Here is a 25,980-nt window from a genome sequence, read left to right on the forward strand (position 1 = left end):
CACAAAAGCTGTTACTATCTAATAAGCTCTGCAGCACCTGGACTCCTGAAGTCATAAGAGGTTTTCCCAGGCATGAGGTTTTGGAAATTTGATAAGTGAGATATTCTACTCAAGGTGCCAGTGTGCAATCCAAGGTGAACAAGTGAAGTTAACTACTCCATTTGCTCACAGTATAAAATCCTGGCCACCGGATGCTTACCAGGTGTCACGTTAAACAGAGCCATTCAAAGATTTCCACTTAGATGCAGCAGCCTTTCTGTTAAGCTTATAATAGAATAGAAGAGTAGAATTAAATGCAAATTTAGAAGTACTTAGAATTAGTTTTCCCTCGTTTGCTTTATGCACGCATGATCAGCCAGTGGTTACCGCTTTGAGATAACCATGCTCAACATAATGGTGTTCTCCCCAAAACTAGCACAGCCCCAAGAGCTGGCCTCAAGAAACAGCTCTCCACAGTGCTACTTTGCCCCTGGGACCACCGAGGACATGCCATGCTATCTTTGACAAGAAACTGCCCACTGTGAGGCTCAACAGACCATTGATCTATTGCACTCTCGCATTTGTCATTAAAAGAAATAAAACATTGAGAGGCGTTCTATTAACTTTGCATACTTACATCATGCCTTTCACATCCATACAAGCTTTATAAAAAAGCCTTTCTAAAGCACTCAGCCCCAACTACCAACTTTCAAACGCGATACAGGACTCAAGTTGTGCTGTAGCTACTACTTCTTCAGCACTTATTTCATGTAAATGATTTTAGTTGTGCTCTTAACTCTCCACAGCCACACGTTAAGCACTCCTGCAGTCACCGGCCACCTCCTGAGCCCAGCCAATACCACAAGAGCAGCAGTCACCGCACGTTTAGCTGCATTACCTTGTCTTTGCAAGGCACATTTGTCACAGCGTGATACCATTGTGAAAAGACAGGCCACCAATTAATGCAAATCAGTGCAGTTTCATTGAAGAGCATTTAACGATTCTCACTGACAAAAATCATAGCATGGTTCAGAGTGTTTTACTCATTGCTGACTACTAATTGGTTAGTAGTTAGAATTCAGCTTTTTGCAGTAAAAGAAGATTTATCACTGAAACGTGGATTGTTCTTAATACAATTCATATAGCAAAAGTTGCACTGCATTAGAAATATAAGCAGTTTTATTTGCTTGAATGTGTTTTAAATACGGAGCCTCACAGTTTGTATCCAAGCAGGATTATAGAACTTCATTGTGTTGACAGCCATCTGCTTCCAACCCCCTTCTCATCGCCCAAAGATCAGTCAAACTTTGGTACGACAGACCAGATTTCTGCACAGAAGTAAAAGCTACTCATAGGACAAAGTAAGCAAGAAGGGCTGCAGATCTGAGCACACCTACCTAGAATGTTGGGGAAATGAAGTTACAGAAGCCTACATCTGATATTCTCCTGCCCTACTATGGTATATACACAGTTTGCAGGTCTCTGAAGATATCAAAGAGGCAGATTAGCTGACACCAACTCTCCAGCGGAGTATAATCTACAGAGTAAATGGGTAATATTGTGTACTGTCAGCTCCGTTTAAGTCACAGTCCCTTGAAACCCAGAAAAAGAAATGTAACGTTAACAAGCCAATAGAAGGACCTCACTGATAGCTCTGTATACACATGCTAATCCAGATACAAGCTCCAGTGTAAAGCACTGCAGTAACGGGACCACTGGGGTCACTGGTGCAAGACCTCGTTTGCTTGGCCCTCCAGCACTCTAGTTTGTCTGCACTTAGCAGTAGCATCTCTCCCTATCTAATGTTTCGTATATCCATCTATATGCATGCAAAATATCCTCAAAGAAGTGGCTCCTATCAGCTCTATATGGCTAATTGCTTCTACAAGCCAGGCAAGCCTCAGACTACACCTGCAAGGTACACACTTGTTCTGGTGTAGCCTTGCTTTGCTGCCCACAGAAGCATAATAACAGCAATCCAATGTGACCAGCTGCATGCACAGAATTGTGCCTTAGCTTTTTCCACACTTGCACAGTCTCAACGTGCTTCATCTTCATTGTACATGATTTAACAAGGTAGCCTAAAATATTCTCCTAAGAATACCATAACATGACATTACCAGAAAGAAAACATTTGTTGTTCACTGTTCTTTCCATAATCTAAATATAAGAACAAAGCACTTGGCTCAGTGGACCCAAGGAATTAATTCAGTTTTGCAAACTTCTTTTGCTTTCTTCCAGTCCTCAGCCTCCACTTGAAAAAAACAAATTTAGCCATCCCTCTAAGAAACCAATTTAATGCAATTACACAAAATAAATGATTTTACATTATTTCTAGTAAGGTGAGATTTCATTTCTTCCTGAACTGAATAGAGTAGCAGTTCACCAAGTATTAGAATAGGGAATCTCTAAGAACATCCCAACCTGGCAAGGACCCATAAGAATCACCAAGTCCAAACCCCAGCTCCACACAAGACAACCCAAACCCTATGGCTGAGAGCAGCATCCCAACGTTTTCATATGCCAACTGATAACACTGCAAAGACCCTTTGAAATGCAGAGGTGCTGAGAAACCACATACAGTATGAACTTCAAGGAACCTTCTTAGTGAAACTGCAGTAGTTCCTAAATCATAACTGCTGGCTTTCCAGCTATGCTGATCATTTCATCACCTCTGCACATCAGCAGAAATTGGGAAGCTGGATGGTATATCAGCACCAAAGAACAGATTCTTCCATGATTTTTGGATCACTGTCAGTTTTGTTCACTAGAAGACTACCTTTGTAATTCCAGAATAGAGTACTACTCACTTCTGACCCAGGTGCCATCTCATTAGTTTTAGTCATCCTGCCCAGGCAGTAGGAAACAGGATGAACCTCAGTTTTAATGCCATGTTAAACATCCCTGTCACTGTACTTCATTACTCTAATTCAGCAGATTTTGTGTTCTAAGCTTCTTTTAATGAGTCTTAGGTACTTGAAATGAGTGAAAACTAGCAGTAACTAAACATCATGAATGATAAGTACGGTGCTTCATCTAGAAAATGAGCCTGTCTCATCTGCATCACACAGAACTAAGTTCAACTGTAACCTAATGGCTCCCAAGTAACAGACTATATATATATATATATATATACACATATATATATGTATGTATGTATATGTATATATGTGTGTGTGTGTATATATATATCTCTATATATCAGTACACTGATCTGTCTGGAATTTTGTCTGTTTCTCTGACCTCAGGAGAAGGTGATCTCCCCAAAACAAGTCTTTTTTTTCCCCTTAAATGAGAAATTGTCAGCATAACATTTATTGAAAATGAATAATTGATGAAATAACTCTTTCTCTCAGGCTGTAAAAGTCGTCTAGAAAAGCAGTCATGATTTTATCCAAATATTTTAAAACTAGATTTAGGAAATATAAAGCAGGCTCAATAAAAGAAACCCAGGCAAAAGTGAATCTAACTTTAGAACACAAATACTGCAAGAAATAACTATTTTTTTGCACAAAGTCTAATACAAAACAGAAAAAAAGTAACTTGTCTTCCAATTAAGATTTTTTCAGTGATATTCTAACTAAAATGACTCAAAGTTCCCTGCATTCTTAAATCCTGGCCCTGTTACCACTAAAGACAAAAAAAATCAGAATATGTTGATTTCAGCTGTTAACTCAGGTCTGCGGTCTATGTGATAGCACACTAAAACAAATCAAGTAAAGCCATTCTTTTCTGGAGAAGTTTCGGTGCTGAACAGCACGCTTTCCTTTCATAAGCACAGTGTTACACAAATATCAATATACTTCAGGTAAATCCATGTGTTTGCACAAGCAAAAGAACAGCAGTGAACTTACCTTGCTCTTCCCTCTTTCATCTTCATAATATTTGCAAGCAGAAAGAGGCAGGTGTTTTGGATAAACCTATCAGCCACAAAATTACTGTGATTTTTACTCATGATCTCCTTGTATTAATAACTACTTTATATGCATTTTCATGTCTGCACATCACCACACCATCTCTCTAATGATGCATATGTTAGAAGGATATATCAGATAGCACTCTTCAGGTACATCTTCCAGTGCCTGAGAAACTATTCTAAAAACCATGTTTAAGGAAGATGCTTGGCTGTGTGTTATGAAAGCAACAGGCGCAAACCCAAGTGCTCTCCACCCATATCAGCAGAATAAATGGCTGCCTAAACTATCTGACAATATCAAAACTGCATTTTAGAAACTGTTGACAACAATTATTTTTGCTAGTTTGCAGACAGGCAAATTGAAAACACAATGCATTATATGAAAACTGACTGGGTACTTTTTGTTTTGCTGGAGTGTGTGCCCGTGTGAGCAGAAGAATTCATCCTTGACAAAACAGCCCACAGGAGAAATACTGCATTTGCAAAGCATTGCATCAGCATTTGTCTTGCACGTGGTCTATTCCCCCTCCAATATATCATCACACGACTATTTGAGAAAACAAAACTGCATGCTTTCACTCTCCAAGATTCCTTTGTTCATGCAAAGGAAAAGAAAATAGCAAAGCTCCTGAACTCCTGCTAAAAACTCCATGTTGGTGAAAACCTTGAGGAATTATACATGTTTTTCTTATTCTCAGAGTTCAAGATTTGTCTCTAAAGCATTTATCCAATCACACATGAAGCATAAGTCATTCAGGAGAGTCATGCACAGCACAGAATGCCCTCCTGACAATAAGGCAATAATTCTAAATGCATCAATCTGACAAAGAAAAAGGAAGTACATTACTTCTGAAGCAAAGCTATGTTTCAACAGCTTGACTCCTCTGGAATGCCATGGTATTCAGCAGAAAGCCACACATAAGATGTTTAGGAACATGAGATGAAACTGAGAGCATATTTCAGAACACAACATGACATATCTAGAACTCTTACTATAGTCATCTCTACTTTTCCAACTCAGAATTCAAATCTACTTCTAACTGAATAGAAATAAGTCTTAGTGTGTATCTCACTTCAAGACAGGTATTACGTAATGTTGTAGAAGCCCTACTACTTAGTAATACACTATACACTGCAGCGTTTGGGTATTAGCACACAACCACAACTTATTACAAAATGGTGGAGAAAAATGTGGTTGTCAAAGGGACATACAGTCATCATGACATACAGTCAGATTCTATACTCACACTGGAAGGGTTTGTGAAAAATACAAAGAACCCCAGTCAAGTTCCATGTTAACATTATTGGGTTGGAACTTGATGATGCTTGAGGTCCCTTCCAATCCAAGCCATTCTATGATTATAAATGGGAAGCACTGACACACAGAATAACAAAATAAAACCAGATAACTAACAAAATAAAAAGATTCTGCCTTACTGCATTAGCAAATTCAATGCAGCTCAGGCATTTTTATCATTATGGTCACCAACCAACCAACCAGAGACAATACGACTATTCAGTAAATTGAACTTATTTGTAAGAAGTGATGAAAATAAGACCAAAAACAACTTGTGTAACTACAACACTAGTGGGTTGGTCAAAAGGCATGTAGCCACTGAGGAATTATATTTAAAAAAAAAATCCAATTAGGATTTAATTGCAGTCACAAGTTTAAGACCTAGTGCTGCAATTCCTACACTTGGTCCAAGCTCAAACTAATCCCAGTAGTCACCATGACTTGCATAAAAATAATCAAGTTCTGATATTTTTATCCTCATCGTTTATGATTAAAAATGTTTTAAGGGTGATTAAATTGACTTAAAGTATTTTTTTAATACTACATTTGAAGAACCATGACTGCTAAAGACAGACTAATACATTAAAACTATGAAGCGATATGATTCAATGTATGCTACAGTAATACAACCAGTGTCCTACCACTGAGCTTACCAGCATCTCTACAGATAGCCATTACTCTGAATTCTTAAACTGAATTTACCTACAACCTTTACAATCAATAAAGAGAACCCTATTTTATTCAACTCCAAATAGCAGATAAATGGACAGAGCAGAACTCTAAAGAAACAAGGACTTCTGAGCTGCTGTCTTATATTATCTTTAAGTAAGATGAGATCCATGTGGGTGTAAAGGTATGTATACGTATGCTCAAGATTACAGATATCACTTCATTAAAAAAAAAAAAAAAAGGTACTGTATGAAGAAGAGTTTTTCTGCAAGTCTTCGGAGATCAGCTACTTCAATCCACAGGAATACCCGCCAAAGCTCTATGATAATTTAGTAAAAACCTTGCTACAGGACAAGTTTACATACAGCCCTTCCATAGAAAACATCTTGTTCTGAACTGCGAAGCGTTACCCTTTTAAACTGTTAATGCATCTGGAACACTTTTCCTTTTATTAAACTAGAGCTCCAAAGTCATTGAGCTAAACTGAAAACAACCTGCAGAAGGGAATGTGTGCAGCACTTCAGACATAACCACATGGCTTGCTCGGAAGCATCAGGATTTTGTTCATACGATCACATACCCAATCAAGGACAAACATACATCACTGATTGCCCAATAAAACTGAAATTGCACTTGTGGATACCTCTCACAATTTCTTTCTTTAATTACTTCTTATTGCACATCCTTCTAACTACTGTCCTAAATTCCTTGATATATTACCACCCTTCCCTGCAATTTTGCCTCTCCCATGACAGATAAGTTCTTAATAGCAGAGCGTGATTCCTGCAGAATTGTTCTTTAGAATAAATAAATAGGAATGTCACTGCGACCTTGGAAGTATTTCTTTTTCATGTACAATTCCAGTACTTATTACCCATGTTCAAGGCACACAAGTGGCATTAAGAATGAGAACAAACACCTCTGTAGTACAGCACAGAAACGGGTCTTTTTAGGGAGTACTTCCCAACAGATTGCTAAGCCAGAGCTCAGGCTGGTGAAGTGCAGCAGCATTTGTTACACTTGGTTTCAAGCATTTCGCTACTAATAAGGAGATTGCTGCAAAACCACCCAGCAAATCCAGCTGCTTACTGTGACACCTTGATAGAGAAAGAAGGCCACCTGCAATCACCACCAGAAGACAGATTGATTTCACCTGCTTTCTTTCTGTTACCAGGTGAGTAATCCAAATTAACATCAGCTGAACCTTGAACCAGAGAATTGCATTTTTAAGTAATTCATCTCCAGCCTTTACTTAAATATGGTCAAAGGACACCATGAAAACAGTAAATTCTCTGTTAAGTGGAACAATGGTAGACATTTTGAAGACTTTATGAATCCAGAGAGAAGACACTTCCATGAAAATTTGTCTTCCCTTCTTTTAAAGCTTAAAATAACCCTGAAATATTAACTGAATGTGATACACCATCACTCAGCAAGCACTGAGTTCCAGACAACATTTGCCTGCTCAGTAGAGGACTACTACATGGCAGCCTTTGGGGACAAGCCCTACAGCACTCCCAACCCTATATCTCACTATATGGAGATAAGACTTGTGAAGATCCATTGAGGTTTCTCAGATTCCTTTGTGAGGCCATTACAGCTTCTTTGCCAGGGAGCTGCTCAGGAGGAGATTGACTGAAGCTCTTCATGACTGAGGTGACATAACCCAGTTGTTATCCTCATCACCTTCCCTGCTGTATTCCCCTCTCCAAACGACTTTACTTCTATTTTCCTTCATCTCGTTTCCATCTTTTTCTCCATCTTATTTTTTCTTCTTTTTATACAAACACCAATATAAAGCATTTGCATCCTGGATAAGGACAGAACTGACCCAAGGAAAGCCTCCCAGTCAAATGCAAACCTAGCGAAGAAGCTTAATTACTTCAAACTTCAGTGGGATTCCTTTTATTTCTACCTCTTCTTTTTCTCTTAATCCTAAAATCATCCACCAGTCTAGTAGGTGTTACTTCTCTCTACAACACTCACTAATATTTAGTATTACCATGGCTACCACAACAGTGCTATTAACACAAACCATGACATTTTCCCAATTCTCTATTACCTACCAATGGTGAACCACAGCGAGTTCCAAATTTCAGTGCCTTTCACATACATTAAACCTAGCATGCTTCAGTGCCTCAAAATTTCCTCCTGTGAAGGAGAATCAGCTTGGTCTGGTCAATAATTTTAGCAGTATATCATGAACTTTATCTGATGTGCAAATGCAATTTGCTGTCTGGATGCCTCAACCTTTTTATGCTGAGACCATTTGACTTTTTTTTTTTAACAAAATGCCTTTTAAGTCTCAATTTGTACTCCACTCGGTTTTGATAAGACATGACATTATGATATGATGAGTTAGTTGATTCTAAGTAAATTTGATTTATCCCACTTTTTGGGCTGGTATGCTTTACAAGGATGCTGTCTTTTAAGATAGGATTGATCTTAATGTAAGCTGACAGCACTTTTTTTTTTCCTCTTTGAAAAACACCAAGTCAGAGCAAGGTAATAAAAACAAGATATCAGGAAAATGAAGTAAAATTCACACAACAAATATTAACATTCACAAATATTTGCTTATCCCCATCAAAGGGAAATTATAAGTCAGTTTCCAGAACAATTCTGCAAGATGTTTGCAAGTTTGATGTTTATTCATGAGATCAGACACAGGCTACAGCTGCTGAAGCACAATCTGACCATTCCGTGACTATCACAGAAAGTTCTTGAAACGTTTTCCATCAAACAACACCGCCACAGCCACGAAACCTCCCAGACAGAACTAAGGCACAGGTATCTTTCGTGAAGCTGCAAGGTTTTCTAAGAACCTCTCCCATCTGGCTGAGCACACTGCTCAGGTGCCATTACACCCTCTTTCCTTCTCACAGTTACGATGCAGCGTTATGAACACGTAAGTTTGGGATGCTGCAGCAATGCCTCCCTCTCCCATAGCTGGCTGTTTCTCATTTCTTGCTCCCCGAATCACCTGAGTTGCTTTGATAACCAGGTGGGAAAAGACCAGCAGGGCTCGGGAGTTGAACTGGAGCACGAATGCACACCCCAAATTGCAGAGCCCCACCGAGTTGCAAACAGTTCGTAAACACTTTGGTAGATGGTGTGGACGCGACGGAGAGGAGCTGGATGCCTAATAGTGAGAACTGAACGTTGTGCAGAGCTGGATGTCTGCTGAAACGAAGCTAAGTTCGACAGGCTGGGTACGACAGCATTCCATGCAGCCACGTTCAGCTTGGAAGGACTGCCAACATCCCCTCAGCCTGTCTTCTGATTAGCACCGTTTTGCACGGAGGGAAGAAACCCGAGGCAGCTCGGCACACCTGAGACAAGAGGGGAACCGCTACTTCGAGACACGTTCCATTCCACGCCAACCTCTCCTGGGAAAACGAGAGCTCCGAGACCGCTACAAAGCTCTACCCCCGGCGGAGGCTTTGATCGGAGACTCGTTAAGGAGAGGAAGAGTTGCAACTTCTGGCGCTGCTCGCGGCCCCAGCGCTCCCTCCCGCAGCGCTGCCCGCAGCCCGAACGCTCGGATGAGATACGGGCAGCAAACGGGGCAGCGTTACCGGAGGGAACTTCGGCTGCGCTTCGGGACCGGCGCATCCGCATTAACGCTTCGACCCCGAGGGAGCACAGCTCTCCCCTTCCTGAGGTTCGCTGACACTCCACAGCGAAACTCCCCCAAGTTCCCCCGCAGCCGCTCAGCTCTAACGTCTCCAAACTTCCCGTGCACGAGGACGATTACCAACACGAGAGCAAAGTTGAACGCGCCCCGCACACCCTTACCTCCTCGGGCTCCCGCTGCCAGCACCTCCACGACGGGCTGTAATCCCCAGAGCGCTGCCAGGAGAACCAGGAGGAGCGCGGACATCGCTGCGGAGCTCTACCCGTTCTCGGAGCTGCGGGAACGGAGCGGCAGCGCCGCCGTGCAGGGAGACTCTGCGGGAAACGACGCCGACTCCGGCACTTTTCAACGCGGACCTCACCGGGGCTCGGCTCACGCAGCGAGCGGGCAACACGGGGCGCAGCCGGTCGGCACAGCCGCGCTCCGCCTCCCTCCCTCGGACCGCCTCGCGCCCCGCCCCGCGCCCGCGGAGCGCCCGGCGTGGAAGCAGGAGGGGAGGTGGCTGCGAGCCGCTGTCTGCTTCGGTTCTGGAGGGTTTGGAAAGCTTTTATTTTATTATTATTTGCAGACGAGCTTCGTCAGAGGTGACTCGGCAAAAGGGATGATAGACAAATAATGTGTTCTCCCTGCCTTCGCAAGCTGCAGAGATGAAAGAAAGTAGCATGAGGAAGATACTTGGTGCGTGCACGAGCTACAGTTGCCACCCAAAGTATCTTCAGCAAATTTCACCTCAGTTATTGGCGGTCCTTGAAGTGGGCGCTGAATCCTGGAGTCCATTGGATTGCAGAATATCCTGAGTTAAATTGGGCCCGTAGGACTCATCAAATCCAACCCCTGTTCCCACAGCACCACCTAAACCCTGAAATAGGTGAAAACATTCCTGAGCTCCAGCAGCTCGGTGCCGTGCACACTGTGCTGGGCAGCAGTCCCATGCCCACTGCCCTCTGGTGCAGACCCTTTCCCTCACCCCCAGCTGCCCCTCCCCTGGCAGCTCTATTCCGTTCCCTCGGGTTCTACTGCCGTCACAGGGCGCTGCCCCACCGCTCCCTGTGAGGAGCTGCAGCCGCCATGAGGCCTCCCCTCTGCCCCCCTGTGAGGAACTGCAGCCGCCATGGGGCTGCATGAGGCTCCCCTCAGCTCCTCTGCTCTGGACCCAACAGACCATGTTGAGTCGACTAACTCTGGTATCCAACCTAACCCTCCCATGGTCTCACAATTCACGTTTGTTCCCCAATCGGTACTGCAGAACCATAACTTCTGCTTTGCATAAGTGTATTACCTTGAAAGTGTCATGCAACACAACCGTGCTTTGCTTATCTCAGTTCTGCAATATTTTATTTAATCCGATCCCTTTGCCAGATGAGAGGTGCTAAAGCTTTCACGTCACCCTCAGATATGAATTTCCTCCAAAGACAGCAAGGTGCTAAAATTGACTGCTGAGACCTTTACATTTCAAGAGTAAAGCCTCAGTCCTTTTAACTTCATGTTTATATTCCACAACATGGAACCTAATGCCTTTTATATGAAGTGACACGGACAAGAAACTCCAAGGGGCAGAAAGACCAAGTGATGGAGGAAGAAACAGCTCACAAACCAGGAGCAATGTGAAAAATGTGATTATTTCTGCTGAAATGGAGGAAGGGCCCCATGATACAGCTGCCCAATAAGGTAGGAATCACAGATACTCCAAATAATTTACAGCTGAGGGGAAAAATCCACTTGGATCAAATTCTTTGTTAATCTACTGTCTACAGAGCCTGTATAATTCCCTTGCAGTCAATTAGTATATATATATGACCATAACTGAGTGCAGTTCTAGATCTCAGTGTAGAAAGCCTTTGCTAATACAGTAACAACCAGACCTGAATTAAAGAAAAGGAAAATCTGGCATTGTCTGTGGTCTTGGGAATTGGTGGCTTTTCAGTATGACAGAGAATGGTCTCTAACAACATTCCTCAGTGCACCCAGACTTATTAAAATATTTAAATAACATTTGTAATAAAAGTCAGTGGTTTCCTTGTTTACAGGAAATAAAGTGTCATATGCAGTCAGGATTATGATTAAAAAGTGCAATTACCTGTAAGTAAACATTTGTCAAATTGAGGCCTAAAAATGTGGTGTGCTTTAAGCCAGCACTGAAGCAGTAATTATCCCGGTAGCCTGCTTTTAAAATGCAGGTTGTTGAACAAATAGATGTTGACCTTTGATAAATCATTCCCCGTTTCATTTCCATTGAACGTCACTGGCTATGAAGTCACATTGGTGTGATTGAGTTGGATGACTTGAGCAGTGCAGTGCAAATATATGGGAGCAGAAGATGTCCCATGTCTTCTTTTCAGCTCAAATAAAGCAACATAAAGCTCCTTCGTATAAAAGCTGTCATGCATAGGTTCTATGAGGAAGCCTAAAATTGTTTAATGAAGTGACCAGAGGAATAATCCAGCCCTGTATCTAGATGCATGTATGATGTGAACTCTTTAAATGACAACTTGGTCTATAGTGTGTTTTGCCTGTACTTCAGAACTGAGGAAAAGAAGGCAAAAAAAAAGAGGTTGGAGCTGGATGCAGTTGCAGCATTTCCAGTTGAAAAAGAATTGAATGTCTTTTCCTCACTACAACCCTAAAAATGTAATTATATAGGAAACCAGACTGAACTGCTGCTGAAGAGAAAATCTGAACTTAAAAGTGCTGTTAGAGATCTGTTTGCTCCTATGCTGCTTTCTAACTCCTTCCTCCTAATCAGAGAAATTAACACTGACAGGTTAAATAAATGAATTCATCAAGCTATAGAATATTATGAAATCTCTTATTGAGATAAATTAAACAAAGTAGAACCAATCGTTCGTACTCGCTGGCATAACACAACATGGGAATATTAATTATCAGCCAAAGGTAATTCTGACATTAGGCGCCACAAAGCTACCTCGATTGCCTCACTGCAAATTGCCTTATGGCTTTACTGATTTATTCCCCATCACCAGGTGGGGAGGTGGTGTCTGTCACCCAGCAGTCCCTGCAGTGCCAATGTCACTGCGATGCTCAGCCCTTTGCAGAGGTTGCTAGGGGACGGTGCTGGCAGCCAGGCTGGAGGCACTCGGGTGTCCTGCCCTGGCCCACCAGCCTGAGAAAAGTTGCCAGGCAGCAGCTGACCCAGGGGCAGAAAGAAGGAAGAAAAACCTGAGACTAAAAAAAAACCCAAACCTATCCTGTCCAAACTCACAGCTTTGCGTTACAAGCTGTCCCTAGCAGAGAAAACATCCCTGAAGGAATTTTTCATTACTGTAGTGCAACAGTGGTTTCATTGCTTAAGACTTTCTGAATGTGCATCTTCAGCTGCTGCTGGAAAAGTTCTTCATGTTTGAGCTGCTGTATATTTGCACACGGAGTGCCATGGATGGAAATCACTGCCTGGCGCTCAAGAGGTTTTGGCATGGCTTTAATGCATAAATTGAGAGGTATTAAGGAAAATACATGAAAATAGATAAGTGTGGAGCCCTGCCACAGAAATGGAACAAAAAAAAAAAAAAAAAAAAATGGAACAAGAAAAAACCAAACTTCTAAATACAAAATCATCATACCAATCTACGTATTCCCAATCTATGTATTCCCAATCTCCACCTCATAAAGATGTTCAATTGTACAGCCCTGCTTGTAAATACCCACTGAGACCACAAAACATTTCAGAAGAGATGCAGTGAGCTGATGCATGATGGTTAAAGACAAGGCAACAAAACCCCCGATCATGGTTCACAGCACATGGAGGTCTGCTTGGGACAAGGGACATTTCACAATTAACCAGGTGAGCTTCAGCAAAGACATAAATGAGACAAAGGGAAATGGTTGACATGACAAGAGGAAATGGTTTCAAATTAAAAGAGAAGATTTAGATTGGATATAAGGAAAAGTTTTTTACAATAAGGGTAAAAGAGGTGTTGGAACAGGTTGCCCAGAGAGGTGGTGGATGTCCCTTTCCTGGAGGCACTCCAGGTCAGACTGGATGGGGCTCTGAGCACCTGATGGAGCTGTGGGTGTCCCTGTTCATCTTTGGGGAGCTGGACCAGATGACTTTGAAAGATCCTTTCTGATTCAAATGATTCTATGATTCCGTAATTCTACAACCTTAATGTTGATTGCAAGGTTTGTTTTTCTTATAAAAAATAGGCTCGTAAAAGGTATCAGAACAGAAAAGAGCTCATCACCTTTGAAGTCTGTTTAAAGGACAATTTTGCAAAAAAGGAGAATCTCTTTCAGAAGAGAGCTGTGCTTCCATATCATTTTATTACCCAATAAATTAAGTTGCTCATGTAAAAATGGGGCCAAATTTCTTACCTGGCACCCTGCTGCACTCAGAGGTGCATTGAGAATATTTCCAATAAATAGAGCAGAAACTTCTTGCCCTCGATTTTCATAGCTTATGCTGGGCAAAGATATTAACAGTAGGAAAAAAAAAACCCAACAAAAATATGTAGTGAAATGTGTTTCAAAGTGGCCTGGTCAGACTTGTGCCAACACTGCATGGCATATTAACTAATACAATTTCTCTAGTTTATTCCCAAAGAATTAAGAGTGCTATAATAACATTATCATCAATGATAAAATGTGAGTTTCCAAGGCATTGTACACTTTGACTTCTCACAAATGCCCAACGAGCACATGCTTAAAATGTAAATATTCTACATCATTAGTACTGAAGATCCAGTTATAGAAACGACTGAGGTGTGAACACCAAAGTACCTCTATGGTACTACCGTATAGTGGTAGAGGTAACCACTCTTTCCAGCAGTAACTTTGGATTAATTTAATAGCATGTAACATTCATGCAGGATGTATTCAGAAATAGATAGGAAAATTGCCTAAGGAGACAACTCATCTCTTCTTTTTCATTATGTCTCAATGCAACTAATGTGTGAAATTTTCAATTTCATCATGTAAGCATTGGGAAGTAAAGTACACAGGTTTATTTGTCTCTTTTATTTCCTAAACACAGCGTCAGGAGTAAACTAGTGAAATCTTTCACAGTGATAGAGAATGATTAAATAATAATAATACATAATGCATAATGTAATTCAACAGAAGTCATTATCCATTTCCACAGTCTCTATTAGGTTTCCGTATTCTACCGATCTCCAGGAGTATCTACTTACTATTTGTTAAAAGTGCAGAAACTGGAAGTAATACTTTAGAAACAACTCTTTTCTTAAGACTCACCTACTGAAATCAGAGATAAACCATGCTCCTTAATAAGTATTGAAAGTGGGTCCCGGTATGACATATATCAACACACAGTTGGGCAAAGTGCCATGATGGAAAAGACGACACAGTATATACTGACAGATTTGGGAAGCTCATGGCTATCTAACTTGTCCTAGAAATACATAAATCACTTCTCCTTGTGGCCAAAAATAATCAATTATAATATTATTTTTTAAAATCAAAATGGGAAGTTGTATCTCTGCTTGGAGCAAAGCACAGCTATCACTTCATATGTCAGATTCTTCTTAATTTTTCAATATTTTACATAGTTTTATTTCCCATGTACTTCTATGAGATTAAATTATAGGTGATTTTCCCAGGGGAAATGCCCTTTTGCATCTCAAACATACTTGCACAATTCTCAATTTATCAGTGTTACAAACTGATGGTAGAATTCCCCCATCTTGGTCAATATTGGACATATGCACAGATGAAAAGGCTGTTTAAATACTTCCTTTCTTTCATGCATAACATTTTCCTCTCCAGAGAAGCTACATTTGCCAGTTGCACAGAGGTTAGCCCTACGGCTGCTCGTACATCATGTTGGCCTCTGCAGCCCGATTGCATTGCATCAGCATCACTGCTGCCTGGACAAGCATGGGAGTTTGTGTGCATAAAAGTTTACTACTCAAACTTCCCTCAGGAGTTCCTTTAGGAGAAAGCAGCCGTATTGGCCAATGTGAGAAAGTTATCCTGCTGACAGCTATCGTATTCACTCTCCCTGTATTTTCCTCTAAAATGCTTTGGATTGAAAACTTATGGATTACAAGAGCCCACCCTCATGTTATTGGGTGATGGCAGCCAGGTGCCACAGTGCATTCTTCATTCTGCTTTTGGGCTAAATCTTATTAATCACAAAAGAGATTAAACAAAGGAACATCTGGTACAAGGATTTTGCCTTCAGATAAAGGTTTTATGGTAAAAGTCCAAAAGCAAACAACCATGACTGCAGCAGCAAGCAGCATTTCCTTCACTGTGATAGATACATAAATAGAATCACAAGTGTTTTGAATAAGTAATTATTTCCCTCCAGAAAAGAGCGAACAGAATGCGTTACTCTCATTAATGTTTAAACAATCCCAGGAACTCGGTGAGCAAGTAATAATTGTACCTGCTATCGAAACCCGATGTACACAGCGCCTTGTTTAGAACGTAAAAAATGCATATGCATTTGGCATAATCAGGCTCCGGATGTCACTTCAACGCACCTTTTAATATCATTGAGTTTTTCGTCGGGGAATAGGACAATAAGCTGCGACAAAATTTGTTTCCGTTCATTTTGTTCACTTTTGTTCTCTTTGCAATAGGTAATGTGAAAATGTGCCCCAGGGTCCACCCCATCCCAGCGAAGCACGGTGTGAGCAATTCGGGACGAGGAGGATCTGTCTGCAGTACGTGAGTGCCCCCCATAGGCTATTCCTCAAATCATGGTTTAAGCGTAAAGCCGAAAATCCTTCGGGGAAAAGGAGCCTGAAACCTTAAAAACAAACAGCACTCCCAATAGACGTAGAGCTCACAGAGAATAGTAACAGCGATCGACGTCGTGCTCACCGGTCTTTAGCTTGCAGTGGTTTATTTTATGAGAGCTGTGTATATGGGGAAGTCCAGGAGATGCGAGTGCTCGATGCAAATGATTTTAAATAGGCGATTTAAACTGATAAATTGCTCAGGTTACATGTATTTTTTAAAAGTAGAATATTACTTTTCCAACTGAATTAACAGAAATAGAAACTATAGCTGGAGATTGTAACTTGCAGTGACTTTGTTCTCAAATGATAGACTTGACGTCAACGCTTATACACTATTAGAAAAGATAAAAGCAGTCAGTTGGGGTGCATAGTTAAAGAACAGGAATGCAAAGTTATGCAAACTCTGTCTTTTTATCATTGGCAGGACACTAAAACAGATTGTCCCTCTGCCTTCTCTCTATTGTTGCAGTAAACACTGCACTTCACTGCTAATGAAAGTTCATGTATATAACCTTTGAGGTGTCAAATACCCACTGAGCTGATGGAATTAAGGTTACTCTTCACGCACACACCCTCATACATTGGAAAACATGCACTGCTTCTTAAAGGGAGGATGAAAAAAAAGGGTATTTTTTTGGACGCCAGACTTTTCTGAATCCATGTTGTGCTGCAAATGCTGTGGGATGGGACGTCCTGCAGTATAATACATATAAATGTGCTTATGGATCATATGTCTGCATAAATGTGTTTATGGAGTATGAGGAAAGAAGTTGGATGAGTGGCAAAAGGGGTAATGGAAAGTGCTGGGAGAAAAATAATCTGTGATATAAAAAAAGTTCAAGTGGTGTAGTTACATTACAGCATGCTTCACAACAGAACAGAAAGCCTCTGAGGGGTTAACTCCCCCAGGCTTCTTCTGCTAATGTTGTTAGAGAACCACAGCATTTACTCTTTAGTGTCAGTTGATGGAATAACAATGAAAATCAAAGATTGCTACATGGAGGAAAGGGAGAACTAGAAATGAGAAAACACAGTGAGTGATGTTGAATGAAACAGTAAGATACTGAAAATTCAAATTCACCCTATAAGCAAAGATCACATTTGTCTTTATATATCCCCTTATTCCTTATAGCAGAGCAGGTAGAACTGCTGTCTGTGTGAACACACAGATGGGAACAGTGTGACTCTGTGCATTACATTCAGTCCATCCTCAGAATGAGGCACTAGAATAGGTTGCCCAGAGAGGTGGTGGACATCCCATCCCTGGAGACATTCAAGGTAAGGCTGAACTGGATTCTGAGCACCTGTTGGAGCTGTAGGTATCCGTGTTAATTACAGGGGAGATGGACCAGATGACCTTTAAGGATCCCTTCCAACTCAAATGATTCTAAACTGCAGAATGACTCTTTCCGTAAAATGGTTTTGACTTTCCCTGGTTTGAAGTTCAACTCATTTCTGTTCTTAACCAGAGATGAGGACACATGCAGTGGTAGTGGAGAAAAAGGAGAAAGCTTCAGAGATGAAAGTCCTTCATGATAAACTGATGCCTTGCTAGAGTGATACTGGTTCATTCAGGTCCTCACTTCATTAAACTGAGAAGTTCTCTATGACTCTACATGTCTAGCTCGAGAGAAAGCAGCAGTAGGCTGTGCTCTCAGACAGAAGTAGACACCAAGTATTAGACAATGTCTGACATCAAGTGTGTGTGAGAAGTAGCTTCAAGGGCTTTGAAATTTTTGTTCAACACTGGAACAGTATCAAAGGATGGCAGAGGTGTGTACCTGTGGCTGTGAGGGTTCTGGCATGAGGTGCTAAGATTGCACTTATAGGTCTTCTCCTGAGGTTCTGAATATGGCCCTGTTGATCTCCAGCCTTTTTTCCCCAGTAACAACATGACAACTCCTCTCTCACAGTGCAGGAATAATGGGGCTCAGTTGCTCTTCTTACCCAGGGAGGTTATAGAGTTACAGACTCTGGATTTTTCTAAGAAACGTGGATACATGGCACAGAAGGATATGGCTTAGTGGACATGGTGAGAATGGGCTGATAGCTGGACTTGATGATCTTAGTGGTGTTTTCCAATCTTATTTATTCTGTGATTCTCCATTCAGAAAGCTTTCAACGATTCCTGTCAGAGAAGTCTTAAAAGACTTAAAATTGCAGCAGGATGAGAGAAAGCATATTCATAGTGGATAAACATTTAGCAGATAAGAAACAAAGGATTGCTGGAAATGATGATTTTCTCAGTAAAGAACCTGAAAGTCATGACTGGAGTCCCAGAAGAGTCTGAATATTGCTGCAATATCCTGTACAAGTCAGGAAGACAACACACTGCAGTTTACACTTTGTCTGTCAGAATACCTGCAGAAGCTTTGTATGCAGCAGTAAGCCTCCATCCTTCCTCTGAATAAGAATACAAGAGTCTAAAGAAGAGTGAGTAAATTGTACAGGAAGAAAGAAAATGTAGAAACGGTAACTCAAGGAAAGAACAGAAAAGAGAAACTTGCTAGCAGCTGGAGGAAGTGAGAATTCGGAGTGCTGGTGAAATCTTACTTCAGTTTATGTTCCATTCAAAAACAGGGAGGGAAAGGCAGGAATCACTTATCTGACAGAAATGGGAGGTAAATAACAAGTGACCCACAGGGAAATTATTGAATGGAGCTGTCCTGCAGCTTTCAAAACAAAGACTCATTTACTAGTTGATCAGTGGGGCCTTTTCTTTCTAGCAACATGCATCCCCGGGCTGGCACTTGGCCAGTACTTTAAGATGATGAAAATAAAATTACAATAACAGATTCCCCCCATCAGCTTGTACTGCTCATTATTTCTTAGGGGTACTTGTGCCTGCAAAAAGAAGTAACAGACGCCAGCGATTTATTTATGTCTTCTCTCTAAGTAAACAAAAGTATCTCTGAAAAGCCGTAAACCAAGAAAGAGGCAAAACCACTTAGCTAACACACATATTAAATGCAATTTGATGGAAAGGTTTTCTCTCTGAAAAATCTACAAGGCTAACACTACGGCAGGACAAACAAAAGGATTATTTGAAATGGAGGCAAGAGGATCATGTAGTAACCTATGGCAATCCATCTGGGGAAGATTTCAAGAATATCCAGCATTTTCTTTAATATAGTCTGTCCCAAAGGCAAAACTATTTGCTTTTCACAAGCATTTTTATGAGCTACATCTTAAAAGTAATCACTGGCAGAGATAATTTATTATTAGCCAGAGAGGATATTGAAAGGCAGGGGAGCCATTAATCATCTATGCAGATATGGGTGAGATCCTGGCCCTATGGAAGTCAATAGCAAAATTCCCATTGACATCTGTGAAGCTGGGCTATTACTCTATGTGCTTGTGGTTTAAGTGTTCCCTCTAACTCCCAGGTCAAGTCTCTTGTTTGCATAATACTGCTGATTTACAAAGAGCAGCTCTCACTTTTGCATAGGAAATATCTTCACATGGCTGAAATGAAGGCTTTTCTGCAAGTGTTTCACTGCTTCTAGCCTTAAGAACTGGAATTGTTTCTGTATTACAAGGTCCAGGTATGTTGTGAAAGTTCACATAGAGATATGGTTGCTCTTTGTAATGAACTGTAAAGACGCTGCAATTCAGATCTAGCTGGTGAGACACTGCACACTGTCTTCCCGGCAAACCCATCTGTTTTAACTCTGATTTCCCCAGAAGTCAGCAATAGACCTGTCAGCTACTACAAACCAGCAGCGAGTCCCATAACCAATTTCAGAAATACCCATCCTCAAAATACTAACATACAGTCACACATGCCCTTCAAAACTGTCCGTCCTTTTCACATGAAGTGGGTACATGAGCCCCGAGAGTTAATTCTGCAGCAAAAAGCAGGAAGCCAGAAAAGAATATAGAGTTTTAAGGAAGCTTTTCCCTTTTCTGTTGTAGACAACATGTTTCAGAGCAGATCACTCAGTGACATTATGCCACTTTGATGTCATGATCAACACACTCTCACTTTTGCTCGGTATTTGGTTTCTTTGGTAAGTGTGTTGCTGGTGCTTCATACAGCTCCATCTCCTCTGCAGCCATAAGGGATGAGATCAAATTACTTCTACCTGCTTGTAGGCAAAGTGCTCCAGAGACATCATTTTTAGCCTCAGCCCAGGGGAACAGAAGTGATTAAACAATTGCTGCTTAAAAATAGCATTGCACATCAGCACCGGTCCATGGCGAAGTCAGTTGCAAACTATCAGCAGCAAAGATGTTTGTTTTTACCCTCTTCTGGGCTGCCATGGCAGCAAAATATTCCCTTCCTCTGAATTGATTTGTTCTGAAAGCCCAGGTATATTTGTTTTCCCGAGCAAATCCGTATGATTAATAATAGTAGGTGAGAGTTATTTTGTGTGCTTTCTTTTAATGAATAAAAGCCAGAGCATAGAGAGGTTTGTGTTCAAACAAGGCTTGAGCAAAATTATTTGAGGGATTTTGGCTTTTCATGCGTCTTTTGTTTGGTGTTCAGGATTCAGACCCATCATACCATGTTCCAAATCCTCATGGGGGAATAGAGGATTCTGACCCTTGTGATGGATTAAATTGTTCCATCAAGGATATTGGGAACGGTAACTTTTTGCTCAGAAGCACAGAGCTGATACGAGGAATGATACCCATATATATAAAATTGTTTTCATGTATATTCAAAACAAGCTGAAAAGGCTGATCTCTCTTAATTAAATCATGAATAAAGATGAGATTTCTTTCCTTCAAAGCACAGCCTGCTGCCTAAGCTCTGACTGTGCATCCTGGGCAGTTTGATCCTCCAGGTTCAGCTTGCTGAACCCTGTTGTCAGCAGCCTGAAGGATACGCTCCAAGTGCAAGATCTGGTCTGGTGCATAGAGAACGAGATCTATTTAACAAAACCCTGGCAGCCTAGGGCCTTCTATTCGCATTCAAGAGACACACTGGACTCCTTCCCAGGGCTGCGGCATGTCAGCCCTGGCATTCAGCTCTAAGAGCCTGCTTCCTGGGTCCTCATTAGTGCATCGAGAAGGAGCATCTGCTCCTCTCCAAGGAAATGGATAGCACAAGGTCAAACCCTCAGAGAGGCAGCCCCACTGCATTTTCCCATGGAGCATCCGTGGAGCTGGGATAGCCAGTGTGGCCCAGAACCAAAACCCACAAGGAGCACTCCCAGACTTTGGTGATTTTTGGCTCACGCTGTTCTTCTTACCTTAGGTCCCACGTATGAGCTGTGTTCTGTCTGTCGCCTGTAACACTGTGTCTGGCCACACATCCATCCCAAGTTTTGGAGGGGAGATGCTCCTGATTAGGGAGCATATGTTGTGCAGTACAGAAGGCAGCCAGCTCAAACAGAGGTGGGGTCGAAGGCAGGAAAGAAGTGGGGTGATGATCCAGGAAATATGATCTGTTCTCTTCCTGCAGAGAAGCATCAGATGCAAGATGCAGCTTAATTATTGATATTAGAGGCAGAAGTAAACTGCCTTCCTAATTTTACAGAGCGCTGATGGAAAGCATGCAATCCACTGAGGCTGAGCAAAGATGGAGCTGGGACATCAGCATTGGGATAATGGAAGGGGATGGGGTGATGCATATGGGGCATCCAGTGGATGTAATGTCATCAAACATTACCTTGTGTTGCCTAATTTGTTTACAAGTTCCTCCAAGAGAGGCATAAATAGCATGAGAAGTAGGTGTCTCTGGATAAATTGTGGCTCTACGAAGTGCCTGTAGACAATAAGGGAAGGGCAACAACAATGGGATAGTACATTTCTGTCTTTTGCATGTAGTGCACAACAGACTTTTTCGTATTACCAAATATCAATACCCCATAAGGGCACCAAATGGGCAATATTCATGCTGATTTCCAATTGTCTCAGAAGACAGAGTTTATCCTGCTGGCTGGTAGCGAGAGGGTTTGCGAGCTTGCCAGAAGCTATAAATGCTGGCACCTGAGCAAGAGCACCAGGACAGATTGAAGAAGAAGATACGATGACAACCTGAAGAAAAGGACTGAATAAGGAACATACATCTCTGTTTGAAGTGGGAGTGTGCACGGTGCATGAGGAATAGGCACAGTTCTGAATTCAGGCTGCTAAATATGTGCTCTGCTGCTCGCTATGCCAATTTCAGGTGTCTTAAAAAATGCCATGGCCTGGCTAAGTGTATGTGTGTGATGTATGAATATACATCCATATAAGTACAATGTATGGTAGAAGTGAAGACAAGGAGCAAGGCATTAGCTAAACGTGGGATTACATGAAGCTGAAATAGTGAACATCAGGAAACCAAGGTCATATTTTATGCATGTATTCTTCAAACTCAGACTAGATTTACTGACTTAATTTAGAGTTACTTTCTGTCCTTTACTGTTCTTGAGTTAGAAGTCTTGCAAACTAACAGGTTATGTAATGGTTTTATTTTCACGTGAACAGAATCACTTTACGTTGAATTCCCCATTCCATCTCACTCTCAGAACAATATACACACCATTGTGATATTTTCCACATTAAGTTGCATTTGTTAGGCCAATCCAGGACATTCACTGTTGGCAGCATAGAACACAAATGTCAAGTAAGCTTTCAAAGTAATCAACCATTTATCATTTATTTATGCCTCCTTTTTATATCTATCTTAACGTTTAGACATCAAGTTAAAAAAAAAAATCTTTGACTTTACTATTGCATTTTACTCTGCTTAATTATATAGTCTGGATCTGTTTAGTTTGATATACAAAACTCTTGTGATGGCGAGTATCTCAGCTAACATTTCAGCTTCTAGTACGTCTCTGTCCCATATTTCACTGAAGGGAGTGGAAAAAGTCAATTTGTGTAATACAGTGCTTTTTACATTTTGGAATTCATAACCCTCATAGGACAATAACATAAATGATGCATCATCACGTTATGCATCATCTGCTGCTCATACCTGACACTGAATGAAAAGCAGCTTTCCTGCATAATGCCTTCACACAGCCAGGCTGGAGGGCTCTATGCCCCAGGCAAATCTCCATTTTTACCAGTCACCCATAAACAGCTGCTGTATGTTTTACAAGAACTGATCTCAAGACCTTAGAGTTCACCCTTTCCCTGCCATCCACATTACTCCTTCTTTCCAGCTGCATGGCTATTGCTGCTGAATGTTATCTGAACACTGGAAAATATCGGTTTTGAGCTCTTCCTCTCTTAATTCTTCTCGACCTTTCCTACCTACCCCAGTTTCTGTTCCTTCCCTGCAGGACTAGCAGAGGCTATCAGCTTTCCTGTTACCAGAAAAGAAGGATGTGAAGGTTTGCCACCCACCCAACATTATCAGGCAAACAAAGCTGCTCCTTGTCAGCAGTTCTTTGTCAGGAACCATCAGCGTTCAGCATTTGTCTGAGACTCCATCTAGCCAACAGAATAGTTGTAAGACCAGTAAGAGTGATTTGCTCTATGGGTTGGCAAGTGCTGGCAACAGAGGAACTGAATGAAATTCAGAAATTTTGAAGTTAGAACATGTCTAGAGAGAAAAGAAAATCTTGGTGCTCTTACAGGTTAAACGAAAAAAGAAAAACATAAGATCCTGGAGGACAATACTTAAAATAAATACCTAGGAATACTGGGTATTAGAGAGTTATTTGGTGATGGGGAAGAAAACTTATTAGATATGAGATCCAGTAATAGCTTTCTATGGCAACCACAGAAATATGAGGTCTGGACAAAAGGAAAAAAGAGAGACTTCTTTTGACTCTATGGATGAAGCCAACAATTTTTACTTGAATAAGGCTGGAGAAATTTATCAAAAGCCTTTATTCATAATATGCTCAGCAAGGGAATATGAAAATATCTTCCAACGTAATAAGCAGGTGTCTTATTCTGCCCAGTATTCGCTCGTCTCCCACCTAATGATGGTGAAGAAAAAAATCATTTAATTATTAGTTTTGCTTCTCAACTGAATAAAAATAGGCTTACTGAGAGGGATTTGCATGTTGGGCCCTGTTAGGATGTCAGAACACACCTTTACAATAGCATACAGACGGCATTAGATGAGAAGATTAAAATGTGCACGATTTTCGAGATAGAATTAGACTATTCTGATTTTTAATTACAAAAATATAGGCATACTTAGTAAAATTATGGTGTTGTTTTTTTCTGTAGCAAATGAAACAATTAAGTATGCAAAGAGAATGGATCCAGAAGAGAAAAAAATATCTCACATCTCACCCAAATTAGGCAAGAAGAGCGTTGGTGTTGTAAAGCACACAAGATGCTAAAAGAATAGCTCTGTTTTGAAAGGAATTTTATATTCAAGGATATATTTTGTTTATCTTTTGTACTTCTTACAGACAGCGCTTACCTAGTTTGGGTCTAATGATTCCTAGTTTGCTTGGAATAAACATCAGATAATTTTCTGCCTTTTGTGTTTAAACTTTCAGTGGAATTGATTCTAGGTGTGAATAGGAAAGCAATGAAATCCTGAGACCAAAGCTCAGCGTGCAGCTTTGCACTGATTGCTTATAGTTCAGATGTGCAAACTTTAAATCTTTGCCTAGAGACAAACAGTTTTTCTGCCACCTCATTCCATCCTGTCTGATTTCTCCTTGTCTAAGTTCTTGTACTCTATGCTATGGTTAGCATCTTCACCAGGTGGTCTTGAGATACCACTAATAACAGACAGGAATACTGACAGTAATAATGAACAGCAATGTACAGGAGAGAACAAGGTGTTTTCCTTTTCTCCTTACATTTGAATCTGTGTTGTAGCCAGAAGCACCAAAGGCTTCAGTTTCCCCGTGCAAATGTACCTGTCTCAGTTGAAAGGTAACACTATCAAAGATTTATATATTTCAATTATAAAGTATTATTTTAGATGTTTCTCCAGCATTACAACATTTCTGCCAAAATCTAAAGTTTCATAAAAGAGCACTCAAAAGATAAACCTTGAAATGCAGTTTTAATAGCGTCCTCAGCTTGGCAGCAGCTCAGCAATACGCTCCACTCCTATTCCTGGAAAAGCAATAATGTATGTGCAAGCCTATGGGTTGGGGAAGACAGGCAGGAAGCAGCTACACAAAAATACTCATTTCTGCATTCTGCCCATCATGAATGCATCAAGAACATCCCATTCAGTCTCTGTAGTCTAAGCTTTGATCCGCACTCTAGTATAATGGTGTATATCTATATATGTCAAAAACATTTTGGTATATTTGTTTGGGCATGACTAGATAAAAATTGCTGGATCTGGATTACTTGTATTGGTCAAGGGAAGCTTTGTGAGCTCGTGTGTTGGCAAAAGTGGTTTAGTTTGAAGTTAAACTACTGCCTCTGCATGGGAGTTGGGGCCAGTTTACAGCAACTGAGAAATACCAGGTAAAGAGCAGTTACTGCAGTCACATCTCTCTCCTCCCCTAAATGCCTCAATCTCTATATGCAAGCATACACACATATACATAGATATAAACAAAGAAAAAAAATGTAATGTTTATTCAAATCACAATTCCTCATGTCTTTGTGGTGTTTACTTTGTGCTGCAGAATATATTCTGGCAGCAATTATTCAATTTGTGCAGAAATAATAGACGTACCATGCTCTAGCCAAGTATTCATGAAGAAAACAAGTCTTCCAGACATCTCAAAATGCTGTCTTTGTTTTATATGTTTCCCTTATTGTGGTGTTCTCCTTCATCTCTGCTATGCTCTGTTAACCAGAGTTATTTTCATATATGTCTGATAAATATTTATACTACAGGCAGTAGGAAGTATAGGAACAAGGTATGGAATCAGAGTTTCTTTAT

At 40.9% G+C, this 25,980-nt stretch overlaps 1 protein-coding gene across 6 annotated transcripts in view; it reads right to left on the minus strand.

The window, feature by feature from the left end:
- Window positions 1-10,316, minus strand: part of LRP1B (LDL receptor related protein 1B) — a 547,576-nt gene extending 537,260 nt beyond the window's left edge. For 3 of the 6 annotated variants that reach the window (XM_015869154.2, XM_032445718.1, XM_015869153.2), the window contains exons 1-2: window positions 10,228-10,316; window positions 9,660-10,137 (exon numbers count right to left, since the gene is read on the minus strand). In XM_015869154.2, the coding sequence (XP_015724640.1) occupies window positions 9,660-9,744 (85 nt within the window). In that variant the 5' untranslated portion in view covers window positions 9,745-10,137; window positions 10,228-10,316. The remainder of the gene's footprint in view (window positions 1-9,659; window positions 10,138-10,227) is intronic. The other 3 variants (XM_015869156.2, XM_015869155.2, XM_015869152.2) reach the window with 1 other exon arrangement.
- Window positions 10,317-25,980: the final 15,664 nt, after the last annotated feature.

The sequence above is a fragment of the Coturnix japonica genome, chromosome 7 (genome assembly GCF_001577835.2).
Source record: "Coturnix japonica isolate 7356 chromosome 7, Coturnix japonica 2.1, whole genome shotgun sequence".
Taxonomy (NCBI): Eukaryota; Metazoa; Chordata; class Aves; order Galliformes; family Phasianidae; genus Coturnix; species Coturnix japonica.